The sequence below is a fragment of the Lissotriton vulgaris genome, unplaced genomic scaffold (assembly GCF_964263255.1).
Source record: "Lissotriton vulgaris unplaced genomic scaffold, aLisVul1.2 SCAFFOLD_6579, whole genome shotgun sequence".
NCBI lineage: Eukaryota > Metazoa > Chordata > Amphibia > Caudata > Salamandridae > Lissotriton > Lissotriton vulgaris.
The window spans coordinates 34,964-48,719 of NW_028249623.1; the positions used below are offsets into that span (position 1 = coordinate 34,964).

A 13,756-nucleotide genomic window follows, 5' to 3' on the forward strand; every position below is an offset into this window, starting at 1 on the left:
TCAATTACAACCTACATTAATCAATGATGTACAGGCAATAATGATACGAGAGGATTGTGATTTGGATGTATGTTCCACCTTTGTTTCCTTGACCCTGTCCACTCTATAGTAATCAGTAATTTATTTGGGACCAACTTATAATGTAACCTCGGCTTGCATTCAATATTTGACTAAATAATTCATCTAAAGGGTTTTATTTCACATTCCTACTACTTATTTTCAAATATGCATCTTCTGAATGGCTGCTGAACAAAAGTAAGATGTGAATTCCAAATGTGCCCTTAAGAAAACATTCTTCAGAGCCATCTTCACATCCTTATTTCGTAGACTGTAGATAATGGGGTTGAGCATTGGTGGGGTCACAGTATAAAATACAGAGATCATTTTATCCGAATCTCCAGAGCTTTTAGACACTGGTTTCATGTACATGTAGATTGTGGTGCTGTAGAATATGGTGACAACGATCAGATGAGGGGTACACGTGGAGAAGACTTTTAATCTGGCTTCAGAAGAGTGGATTGTTACAACTGTGATAATGATTCGGATGTAGGAGATTGCAGTGAAGAGGCTTGGTATCAAAAGTATAAAGATTCCAAAAGAGAAGATTATCATCTCTGTGACGTAGGTGTCTACACATGCCATCTTCAGAAGAGCAGGGAGATCACAAAAAAAATGATTAATTTCAGACCCGCATAGTGGCAACCGTAGTGTAAGAAATGTGCCTGAGAATGCTACCACACCGCCACATAACCAGCAGCAGGATACTAATTTCAAACAAATAGATAAGCGCATGATGACTGTATATTGCAGGGGAAATGTGATGGCTACATAACGATCATATGCCATGATTGCAAGGAGCACACATTCTGTTATCCCGAAGACCAATGAAATGAACATCTGAGCGGCACAGCCATTGAAGCTGATTCTACTTCTAACCAGAAGTTGGGCCAACATGTTAGGAACAATTACAGAAGCATAACAAATGTCCACCAAGGAAAGGTTTCCCAGGAAGAAGTACATAGGAGTGTGAAGCCGAAGGTCACTGATGCAGGCTGTGATAATGCTTATATTTCCAATGAGAGTCAAGATGTATATCATAAAAAATAACACAAAGAGAATAATCTTTACAGTCGGGTCCTGGGAGAGGCCAGTGAGTAGGAATTCTGTATTCAAGCTTCCATTTTTAAATTTCAATGACTCCACTTTCATATCAGCTGTAGAAAAAGAAGACAAACTTATAATACATACATTGTGCATAAAGGTAATATTTGATCAGATAGAATGCATATAGTGGATACACCTCTTGTTAACATTGACACCGCACACCCTTCAACTTGCACTCAGCACCTTTTATCATTAAAACATGAATCATCCCAATGTCCTTGTACGTCCTATCCATTTTTGTTCCCACAGGTTACATCATCCAACATGTGGACCGTGGTCATAAGAAAGGAGGCGGCACTCACAAACCTCAGACTTTGACTAAAACTCACATTTTCCTCACATTTTCCTCATATTTATGAGGTAAAGTTCAAAAATCTGAATTGATCCAGAAATCTCCAATCACCCTGCAGTCTCAGTTGCCTCCCGATATAAGTGGTACCCTACATGTGTTGGTGTGACCAGTGCCCATAACATGCCAGAGCTTAAAACACAATATGGACACATCACATTTTTACTCTCAAAACCAACCCTCTTTTGCAATTTGGGTAAATTGTGGGCCCTAGTTCAACAAGCATCAAGGCAAAGCTACCAAGCCTGGATATCTGAAAACTATGTCCTGGGAAGTTCATGGTGGTACAACTTTGTGTGAATGTTATGAGGTTTTCTTTCCTGGAATCCCCTTGCAAGCCTCAAACTTTGGTTAAAAACACCAATCTAAATGTCCATACATTTTTGATAGGGAATGTTCCAGAATCTGTGAGGATCCTAATATATCTTACCATCCAGCATTCCTACACATCTCCCAATACAAATGGTGGATGGATCTAGCGCTAGACACTTCGACCACCTAAGAGTAGTCTCCTCCCAAACCTTTTGCCTACTTGCTTCCAATTTATGCTGGATTTTTGCTTTTGCTTGCGTTAGGACTCTGTGCACTGCTAACACACAGTGCGTATACCCACAGGATTGTGGCTTGAGAGAGCACTGAGTGTGTCAGTGTGTAATGGTAAGTTATTGGAACTGCCCCCTTCACTATGAGTAGGAGGGTAGCATAGTCTGGGTCTGAGTTGCCGCGAGACTATGAGGTATGAGTGTGGTGTAGGGCATGAACGGCCTTAGTAATCAGTGAGTATTCCTAGTAATCCCTATAGATTTAGTGGTGTTTCTGATGATATGAGCTTGTATATTGCTAATTCCCCATCCTCAGGTAGGTACCCAGGTGCCTGGATAGATGGGTCCTGATGAGGGAGGTGGTTGCGTTTCGGCTGGGTTGGTGTTGTCTAGGTGAGCTGATTCTATCTGGTCTGAAAATCCGGTCGTTACATCTGGCGTAGTCGGCAGCTTCGCACAAGTTGCGTGGGAGGGAGCCCTTGACATGTATTTGGACTTAAAAACCTTTAAATTTGACATCTGGGAACAGTCTGTGAATTGCATGGTGAGGTGTGGTCTCTGACCTATGGGCATGAACAGTTGGAGTGTAAGGAGATTGCAGTACATCATGGCATTTGACTTATGCAGTGTGGAAGAAATGCTTTTCATCTTGGTGTTTGAACTCACAGGCTTGAAGGGTAACAGTACGTGAGGGAGCCAGTTACATCTTGGTGATAATGCAGTTGTACATATGTGTGTGAAAAATGCTTGTAAATTGCCTATTAAATGGCTTGCTGTATTTGCTTATGCTGTGAAATGTGAAATGTATTCAGTGTAATATGACTTGTTGAGCTCCTTGTGAATAGCTCCTTGTAAATATGGCTTGTGAATAGCATGTCATTATTATGACTTGCTGAGTTCCTTGTGAATAGCTCCTTGTGAATATGGCTTGTGAATAGCATGTCATCATTATGATTTGCTGAGTTTCTTGTGAATAGCTCACGGAGAAGTGTGGCTCACGGTGTAGAGCAGGCAGACCTGGAAGCTGAGGTCAGACCCGGGACCAGGGTTCAATTCCCGACGCGGAAGGGTCTTGAGCTCAAATGTCCACGGACTCGATAATTCTCGCTTCGGTGCCTGCTCTAATCATGGGTTCTCACTCTGCAACTCTGGGCATTAAGCTTGCTTAATCTCCACAACGGCCCCCCTGCGGCGGGATGCCTGGCTTTCACCTTGGGGATGCCCTGTAGGGGCTATCTCACAGGGAAAAGCCAGGACGGGTTCCCAAGGCAAGCGCCGGGAAACCTCCGGGTAGCTGTGCGCTCAATAAATGCAATAATAATAATAATAATAATAATATTAGCTCCTTGTGAATATGGCTTGTGAAGAGCATGTTCTCATTTTAACTTGCTGAGTTTCTTGTGAATAGCTCCTTGTAAATATGGCTTGTGGATAGCGCTTTGTGAATATGACTTGTAGTGCCTTGTGAATATGGCTTGCACATAGCATGTTATCATTACGTTAGGCAGGAGAGAGCTGGATCTCTTTCAAATGCTTGTAGAAAATATTTTGAAGATGTGCGCACGTGTTATATGAAAACGTGGAGTGATAACTTCTTGGCTTTCCCATGTATCTGCAGACATTGGGGAATGATGGTGTTTGAGCTGCCAAAGGGTTAATATCTTAGATTGAGACGGCAGTATTTATTTCAACATGCTGTTTAACATGCATGGTTATGTGAGCTGACGCTAAAAGTCAGTGACTGTTTGGATTAATGATGGTTTGATTTGACTTTTTAATTGGTTGCAGGGTTCGCCTATGTACTTTGACAGCTAGCTGACGGAAAGGTAACATCTTGCACGGAGAAAAAAAAAAGCAGTGTTCATTTAACATACTGTTTGAAATGCGTACACGAGTTTGTGTGGGTTTGCCTTTGAACACATGATTTAATGTGTCTGACTCGGAGGTCGGAGTATTGTAAATCAACCAGTCGGATTAAGTAAAGGTTTTCAGCTGAGCACGGAGGGTACTTTTCCGGTTGTGAAATAAAACAGACCCATCATAGAATGTGCTTTAATCAGTGAAATGCAACCATGTGCTTTTAAAAAAGTGTTCTGTAGTGTATTTTGCACATCTAGAAAATATAAGTGATTATTTCCCTAAAGCAAGCTGCCCCTTTTGTTTAAAGTTCAAATGCAAATGATTCTGTATTTTGCTCTGATATGAAGCAGACCAGCGTGAGAGTAAACCCACTCAGTTAGGAAAAAAGGCTATCTGCAAAAAATAAATCTGACCCTTTTAATAATTAGAACAGAAAGGCTTGCGCACCAAATTATGAATTCTTGATTACATGTATAACTTTTTTTCCCCTTGTTTAAATTGATAGTGCTTCACATGTTATTTTAAGAAATGTGCCGTGATTTCCTATGTTGCTGCATGAAATGTTATTCTAATCTTTTTCCTTTTCAGCACGTAGCAGTACATTATGATATATAGTTTGTCTTCAGGATTATTTTGCTTCTTATTTGAGAATGCTAGCATTTGATATTTGATATTTGATAGCGCAAACTTTCGCTCCGGAAGGAGCATCTTGGCGCTGAGCATGCGTGTGGGAGATATGTGGTGAAAGATCTAAATAGCTGCCAATACATAGGTATCTGATTGCTGATATACCCATGTCTTCAGTTGTTTCCTGAAGAGACTCTCAGTCTCGATCAGTCTGAGATTTACGGGCAAGTTGTTCCAAGCCCTTGCTGCCAGGACTGTGAAGGTTTTTCCACCCCTGGTTTTGTACTTGAACCTCGGGATCTTCGTGAGGTTGGCCCCTGAGGATCTCAGACATCGTACGGGGTTGTAATGAGTGAAGCGATTGACAAGGTATTGAGGACCTGTATTTTTCAGGGATTTGAACACTGTAAGTAAAAGTTTAAAACGAATTCTCTTATGAAGTGGCAACCAGTGGAGGGAGTTCAATGCTGCTGAGGCCGAAGATTTTCTGGGGAGTTTCAACACTAATCTAGCAGCCGCGTGCTGTATACTTTGCAACTTCTTAAGGGTGGACTTTTTCACTCCTGCCATTAATCCATTGCAGTAATCGAGTCGGGAGAGTATTAGTGCTACCACGACCGATTTCCTAGCGGTGATGGGGAGGAAGTCAAAGAGTTTCTTTAGAGATTTAATTAGTCCAAAGCATTAACCAGCCGTAATCTTGACGTGATCGTCAAAGGAAAGGGATGCATCAAATTGCACGCCCAGGTTGCGCGCAGAAGACACCGCACTAGGCAGGGCCTCTGAGTCTTTGGGCCACCAATCTTTCGGGCAGAAGATATGTCTAGGTTACAAAAAAAATGTCTTTATTAATTCCTGTTTTTAGGATGCTTTTTACCATGTCTAAATCTGCTTAAATTAGTTAGAAATAATGGTGCAGTGTTTTTCTTTGCAGCCTGAGAACGGGTATGTTTTAAGTTAGATGGAATGTGTTTTTTGACCTTGGCTGATATGATAGCTCAGCTAGGCTCTCAGGCTTGCCTTGTTTTTTTTTATTTTTGGCAAATATTCAGCAGTTCTCAGCTCTCAGAGTTTTTAAAGGGTAGAGGTGCCCTGTAGGTGACATCACTGAGGGGAAGGCAGTGTAGAGAATAAACTTGGCAGGAGCTTCGCTCCTGCAATGAGATCAGCATTTGGCAGTGATTCAATATTACATCGCAGTGTAGCCTGGCTCCTGCTTATTATGGTTGGAGCTGATTAAAAACTCTGAGCGCGGACATCTTTCTGGAGGGAGAGGCTGTTTCTCAAAGCAGTGAGGAGTAGCTAGGCCCCAGCCCTTCTGGCTGTGTATGACAAAATTAGATTTTGCCCAAACAAATTTAAAGAATATGGTATAGGTAGAATGTTTAAATCATTCCTTGGATTTAGAAGAGTTCTTTTCATGAATTAGGAGGTTTCTTACAGAAATGAAAAGCACTTGGGGTGCTTTTTGATTGGAAAATGTGTTTTTGCAATGTTGATGATACTTGTTTCTCGTTTCAGATGGCTGTTTCTTGTGGGGGCCCTGTATGAGTGTGGATTTTCTTATTTTGGAGTGATGTGTTTTATTATTTTCGGAGTGAGTTTCCTCCCCCCAAAAACCCCCGAGCCTGGACCCAGACCGGAAGCGGACGTACCAGGACCTGATGACTGCTGACCGGATTGGAGGATGTGCTTCCTTGGCACAGAATACAGATGAAGATGGAGGATTGTGGTCTATACGAATGAACTGTTTTCCTAAGGAGAAACCAACTACAGAAGAGAACTTTTTATATTGACTCAACTTTTGAACTTGGCCATATACTATTCTTGGATTTCCTAAAAAAAAAATTCTTGACAAAGCCAATAGTTCTATTTTTTTATTTTTTTATTAATTGACCTTTTGCAAGTGATGATCTAAAAGAACCCATTTTTATTTGGTTATAATGATGTTTCTTTACGAAAGGAGTTTGAAATGTAATTCCTTGGCCTGCATTCTTGAGTCTTGCATTTTTTCCCATGTTTCTATTTCAGATTGACATTATGCCACTTTTGCAGTTACCACAAACAGGCCCCAATTGAAAAAAAAAATCCCAGTCCTGTCCATGGTTTTGAGTTTCCAGTTTAAAAGATGCAGTGCCACATTAATGCAATGATGCAAATGATGTCATTTGAATGTCATAGGGTATAATATGATTAGTGAGCTGCTTTAATAATCTGATGCACTGTGATATATGATATTTTGATTTTAGTATGCTATGCTATTTCATTATTGATACAGATTGACTTTACACTTGTTTATCTTTTACCTATTTCATAGTTTTCCTGTTTTCTATAAAGCAGTCTTGCCCAAGAAAGAAAAGCAATGTTTTAAATGATGGTGCACACATGTGTTCCACAGATTGATACAGGGGGATTAGGTGCAAATTGTTTCCTGAGTTAGTTGACTTCTGACCTTTGCCTATTGCCTTTGGCATGGTCTACTATTATTCGATTTCCCAAGTTTAAGTCTATGATTTAGCTATTTTAGCTATAGGGATTTCTGGACAGACTATTTATGTCTGAATTATCTTTTAGAAGAATATATACACCACACTTAGATAACTTTATGCATAGTGCTACACCAGCTATTTGGTAGAGATGGAGTTGTCCTTGTTTTCCTTGTTTTACACTATCACTTTGATCCATCAACTCTTAATTAGAACAGTGGGATTAGTTCCAAGGGTGGTCACCTTAGACTTTAAGTTGTCCTGGGAGGTGTGTCTTTTAGTCAGGTTATGTCCTACATCTATTGGTAATAGTTGCCCAGACCTTGAGGACCCTTTGTCATGTTTATTTGTCAGATTTTACCAAATCCTTTCTTAAAGTTGACCGAAGTAGGTAGGCCTCATTTAGGCCCTTTGTTGTTTTCATTTCACAAACATTTTCCTACATCAATAGATTTCATGAGTTATCACTAGAAGTTGAGGCACCTTTAGTTCAAGGGTGCTTTGGTTAGTTTCTGTTGTTATCAGATCAATCTTAGTTACATTTCAACATTCAGGTCAAGGGTGCTTTGATTTGTTTTTAATTGGTTGTCAGATTTACATTCCCTATATCAAGTTTTAGGTGGTATTTTCCTTAGTTGTCATTCATTTTAGGGAGTCTTTTGGTTTTTGGTTTTGTTGATAGATTATGTTGATGTTTGTTTATTTGTTTGTTGTTGTTTACGGATGTTAGCAAGTTAAAGTCAGGGTGCAATGTAGTGACCGGGTTTTTGGCTCTATTTCTGAGTGATGGTGACTTTAAGCTTGCTACCATCCTGATTCCCTATTCTTGCCTTGTGTTGGTCCTTTTCAGGCCTTTTTCCAGACCTAGAAGCATAAACTAGAGGATAGCTGCTTAATATGATGATAGATCCCTTATTCTTGACTCTAATCCATCTATTGCCTATTGGCTTTGACATAATTATGTGTCCTTTCATCATCCTACCTATAGCAGAGGGTGGATCCTGTAGTCCTGACTTTATATTACATATTGGTATGGTTTGTGTATGTATTCTGATAGAGTTAAGTCCTTTTCAGTCCTACAAGGCCCAGAACTAGAGAGACTCCATTTTGCTTTCTGTCCCTGCAGACTGAGATGCTTGCAGGGTAAAGGTGATGTTTTAGTTATGAGGTGTTGTTCGCCCTTTGCAAACTGGAGAGAACCGGCCAGAGCTGAATCTAATCAAGAAGTGTCCCTGGGCTCAAGTCTCTAGACGAAACAAGCAGCTGGGTACTGTGGGGGCGTCTAGAGCAAGGAGCCTGTTCCATGGATCCGGTGGGAGGAGGCTACTGGCTGGAACCTTCCATGAGGAGAGAGCATTCCATATTAGCGAAGTGCAGAAGAGGAGGAGTGTCAGTTTGTCAGTTTGTCAGTTAGTCAGTTAGTCAGTTTGTCAGTTAGTCGATGCTTGGAACAGAGAGAAGTCAGTGAGTTGGAACCAGAGACAGAAGTCAGACAGTTGGAGCCAGGGAGAGAAGGAGTCAGTTAATGCTTGGAGGGAGAAAAGACAGATGATTGTTGGAGTTGTCAGAAGCAGTTGTGAGCAGATGGTGTTTTGAACAGAGAGAAGTGAGATGATGTTTGGAGCTGAAGAAAGCAGTCAGAAGCAGTTACTTATCAGTAGGAGTTGTGATCAACTGGAGTCTGAAGTGATGCCTTTTGGAAGAGACTGAAGTTATATCATGGATTAGTCTGTGGGAGCATCTGGAGTGAATTGGACATTGGAGCTGAGATAATTAGACAGAGTGAAGAAGCTAGTGGAGCGAACGGTTATCAGAGCGGCAGAAACTATTAGACTGAAGCTGGAAGGTGAAGAAAGTTCGTAGGGGAGAGGAATCCAGTGCAGAGTGATCAGCGCAGATGCATGTCCAAGAGTGCAGGGGAGAATCTGAGATGAGCTAAGGCACAGACGAGAGAGGAACCCAGATGACAGCTAGAGCAAGACTTCATACTAATCAGGTGATATCTGTCCTGTTATATTAGTTTGCTTTACATTTAAACATTAACCTTGTCCCTACTGTATTGCTATTCCTTTTTCTTTCAGCAGTGTGCAGTATAATCCATTCCCTCTTTAGCTATTTACAGTCCCTGTCAATTACATGTGGATGTGTTATAGTAATAAAGCTTTCCATTATAGTAAAGAGACCCCGCAGATCTGTGTATGTGTTTAGTGCAGTATTATATTGTTAATGTTATTGTTAATAAAGGAACCCCAGTTCTTAGTGAACTAGTGTGTAACTGTTGTTTTCTTATGATTAGGTTAACCTTTCTTCTAGTCAGGTGCTATTATGTGGACGGATGCGACTCCCGGACAGGTAAATGGCAACTGAATAATGAGGGGGAGAGGAGAACTTGTATTAGATGACTATAATTGCACAGTGTAATTTGGCCATTCTTGTGTGATCCATAATATTGTAGTATTGTACCTTTAGTGGATAGTGAGAGAAACTTCCCAACAGAGAGAGAGAGAGCTGAAGGTATTCATAGGAAAGTGATCGTCGTTGTGTAAGGCGGCGTTAATGAGAGCACTGATTGTGGTCAGTGTGTATACCCACAGGATTATGGCTTGTGAGAGCACCGGAGGGACACGGTGTGTAGTGAGATTGCTGCTAAAGAGAGAGTGGCATTAGTGAGAGCACTGATTGTGGTCAGTGTGTATACCCACAGGATTGTGGCTTGTGTATGTATGAAATAGTGAGAGCACTGGGAGGACACAGTGCGTATACCCACAGGATTGTGGCTTGAGAGAGCACTGAGTGTGTCAGTGTGTAATGGTAAGTTATTGGAACTGCCCCCTTCACTATGAGTAGGAGGGTAGCATAGTCTGGGTCTGAGTTGCCGCAAGACTATGAGATATGAGTGTGGTGTAGGGCATGGACGTCCTTAGTAATCAGTGAGTATTCCTAGTAATCCCTATAGATTTAGTGGTGTTTCTTATGATATGAGCTTGTATATTGCTAATTCCCCATCCTCAGGTAGGTACCCAGGTGCCTGGATAGATGGGTCCTGAGGAGGGGGGTGGTTGCGTTTCGGCTGGGTTGGTATGTCTTGGTGAGCTGATTCTATCTGGTCCGAAAATCCGGTCGTTACAGCCCTCCAGTTCGTTCACCATTCCATAAGCATCTCAATTTTGGCAGATGACATGCTGCTTTTTATATGGGAGCCATGCACAATCATAGCACCAGTTCTGTGAGAATAAATTCAGGGTTACATATTAACTGGTCCTAATCAGTGGTAGTGCCACTGACAGAGAGCACCCTTCCCCAAGAGCTTGAATTTCCACTTGTATAGTCAGCAGACCCTGAAAGTACTTCAGGATATGGGTTCATAGAGATCCTAAAACAGTGATTCATGAGAACTATGGCACTGCGTACATGAAATTGGAACAACAGGTGTACAGAGGAGTGACGCTTCCGCTATTCCTGGCTGATCGCATAGCGTTCATCAAGATGGTTGTGCTGCCTCTATTTTTATATTTTTTTAGTAATATACTGATACCACTAACCCAACAATAATTTTAAACAATGTGGTCACTGCTCCTCTGGTTAATTTGGGGGGCAAGCAAGCTTGTGTGAGCTGGGAGACACTTACTTTGGACTATAAAAACTGGGGCTTCAATGTGCCTTTCCTTTATTTGTACTATTTGTGCGCTCATGCACAATATGCGCAATACCAGTTTGGCTCCCATGATTTCATCCCACATTTAGCAGTTGAGGATGGTGACGCGCATCTTATTCCCCTAAGTTCTATATTGACTCACACTTACCAATAGACGCCCCACTCTGAGATCAACACTGTTGATGCCACCAGAGCGGACTTGCATGCGCTAGGCCGCATGGCTGGGAAGTTACCAATATATTCCCCTGTGTTGCCTCTTGCATTTCATTCGGACCTGTCAGTAATGCATGAGTCGGGAGCTATGCATACTAAAATTAGTAGGGATAGATTAAATGCTGGACTTATATCCCAATGGTTCTTTCTTGACGGACGATGTTCTTTGGTATGTGCGGAATAAGACACCATTATTCATATTCCTCTTTCACAGGTTAAAAAAGTGATACAGGCGCACTATCATACTTTCCCTACCAAACCTCCCAAACTGCAGACCTTACACACCATGCTCACCAGCCCAACGCAATGTAAACTCCTTACCAAACTCTATCAAGTGGCTTGAGCTGAGAAGCCACTGCAGCACAACAAAAGCATGGAGAAACGGAAAGCATATCTTAACCCACAATTGACACAGCAGGACTCGGAGCATTGCTGCTAGCTGACTGGTGCTCTAACATCTATTGACAACCTCTGAATAATTAATTTCAAATACACCCATCAGCCTTATTACACCCCACATAATATTGTTTAAATATGGGTTCAGAGATACTGAAACATGCAAACAATGTGGTACTGTGGATGCTGACTTCTGGCATCTAGCCTGGGTATGTCCTGGGGTGGTGGTGTTCTGGACTGATGTGATCTGTAAATTATCTAATATGTTGATGATATTGTTAATGTTATTGGTATTTGTATAGCGCAAATGCTACCCGGAGATGTCCTGGCGCTGCATCAACATTGAATCGCAGTGTTCTCCACATATATGTTTGCTGGGCTTACTGGCATTCTTGAAGGGTGCAACGGGCACATTTGTGAGAGTGGCGTTGCGTCTGGCCAAGAAACATGTGGCAATGACGTGGGAGGGCACGGCCGGGCCTTCAGCTGCACAATGACTTAAGGATCTAGTATACTGCCGGGAAAACCTAGTGTTCCATGCAGAGGAACTTCCTACCTCCTCAAGACCTGACATTTAGGAGCCTCTGTTACAGTAGCTGAGATCTGTTAAACAAGACAAGTACCCTCAACATGCGGAATGTTGAGTATGTTTATCTTTAGCTTGTCTGTATGATACCTCACTATGTTATACTTTTCAGTGATTGGTTGCTGAAATTGGATATATGCATCATGGCCACGGGATGTTATGTTTGTTTATCTACTACATGTACCTTTTTATGCTGTCTATGTACACTGCATTTGATTCAATAACACCTTAAGAAAAAAAAATTAAGTAACACTCTAAAAGTTTTTATATTCCTGCCATTGCAGCCTGAATGCTGTTCTGCACTGCCATATCGACGTGCTATTTAAATTCCTTGCTTAGTCCTAAGCTCCCCTTTTATTACATATAAGTCACCCCTGAGTAAGGTCCTAGGTAGCCCGTAGGGTGCAGTGCTGTGTAACTAAAAGGTTAGACTTTATACTTTTACATGTCCTGGCAGTGAAAATTTCACAAATGCGTTTTTTCACTACTATGAGGCCTACCCGTCCAATAGAATAACATTTGGGGTTCCTTATAACCTTCAAATAGCTGGAATGCCTAATGAGAGGACATAGAGCTATTATGTTTGGAACCTTTGCAATTGTAATGATAAACCCTCTTTAATGGTGAAGTCAGATTTTTCATCACATTTTTTAAAATGCAACTTTTAGAAAGTTGATTTTTTACTGCTCTTAGCGTCTGCAGCCAGGCTTGAGTCACATGACTGGGTCTAGCTGACAGTTTGACTTTGTCAATTCCTCCAAGACAGTCAAACTCTAGAGGGATTACGTGTACCTCAATGGCTCAAAACTGGTAGGATGCTAGACTGCTACTGTACTTGGAAGGACTACGTTGCTGCCAGGAGCCTGACTTGAACTCTCAGAGGCCAGCCCTGCATCTACATTTGTACCGAGGACTATCATAATTGACTCCAAAGGCTAGTATACTGGCCTGCTGTTCTGAGCCACTGGGATATAACTGGATCCCACAATCTTGAACCCACACCTAGACTCAGCCTGGGTGAGTCCTGAACCCACAAGAGGCCTCCATCCACTCGTTGAACTTTGGTTGTGTAGTTAAATATCCAGACGGCCAATTTCTAAAACTGAGGGTAAAAAAGGAAAGATTGTTTGGCCAAAAAGTGCTCTGAGATCCAGGAGGAGACTAGGACCAGCCTGCTTGCCTATCCGCAGGATGTACATTGCTGGTTGGATTGACTTCACTTCTTCTATGCTACGTTCTTCTCGGCAGCAAATCTCTTTCAGCTGTCCTTCGCCAAAAGGGTATCTGGCATTGTAGAACTCTCTCTGGCTACAGCCTTCTGCTTTGTTCGGCTGAAGATTTTTGGCTTCCATTTTAGTGACTAATTCTTCTCTGCAGCTTCACTCCACGGCCATCTGATGACAACGTTCCTGCTCCGGCACTCCTGCAGTCTTGCCCCGCTGAGCTTCAACCTTCTCAGACATTTCTCTCTCAATTTTTGTCTAAGTCCGAAGGTAAGTGTTGACCAGGCCCAGTTCACATCCTGTATCAAAACTGTGCACCTTTGTGGTCAGCCTTAACTCATGCGACCAGATTCCCACAGTTGAGAATTTTCTTGAATTGCGTTTTCACTTTATTACTGTTTGTGTGCTGCATAAACACTTCACACATTGTATCTAAGTTGAGCCTAACTGCTAATTGGGTCAAGCTACCCCGGGTAAATTTAGTGATCGTTTCACCTTGCAAGGAATTGTAGCTGTTGGATGACAAGGGCTCACACCTCAGTCAACCAACACACCAATTTCTCACACACAATCTCTCAGTTCTCTCTTCTGGTTTCCATTCAAATCAATGATCCATCTAAAGATAGCTTGTCTGATGCTCAAAGACCTGCATTAT

The 13,756-nt window shown here is 41.8% G+C and overlaps 1 protein-coding gene across 1 annotated transcript; it reads right to left on the bottom strand.

The window, feature by feature from the left end:
* Positions 1-219: 219 nt before the first annotated feature.
* LOC147663522 (olfactory receptor 2D2-like) lies at positions 220-13,230 on the bottom strand. The gene is made up of 2 exons (XM_086950391.1): positions 13,059-13,230; positions 220-1,214 (listed from the first exon to the last, which is right to left on the bottom strand). Exons 1-2 carry the CDS (start codon positions 13,228-13,230, stop codon positions 220-222), a joined length of 1,167 nt encoding a protein of 388 aa, XP_086806517.1.
* Between the last annotated feature and the right edge of the window lie 526 nt (positions 13,231-13,756).

Coding starts and splice junctions, on each gene's coding strand:
- LOC147663522 (XM_086950391.1), bottom strand. CDS start 13,230: ATGGAAGCCAAAAATCTTCAGCCGAACAAAGCAGAAGGCTGTAGCCAG. Junction 1,215..13,058: donor AATGTACATCCTGCGGATAG/GCAAGCAGGCTG, acceptor CTTTTTCTACAG/CTGATATGAAAGTGGAGTCA.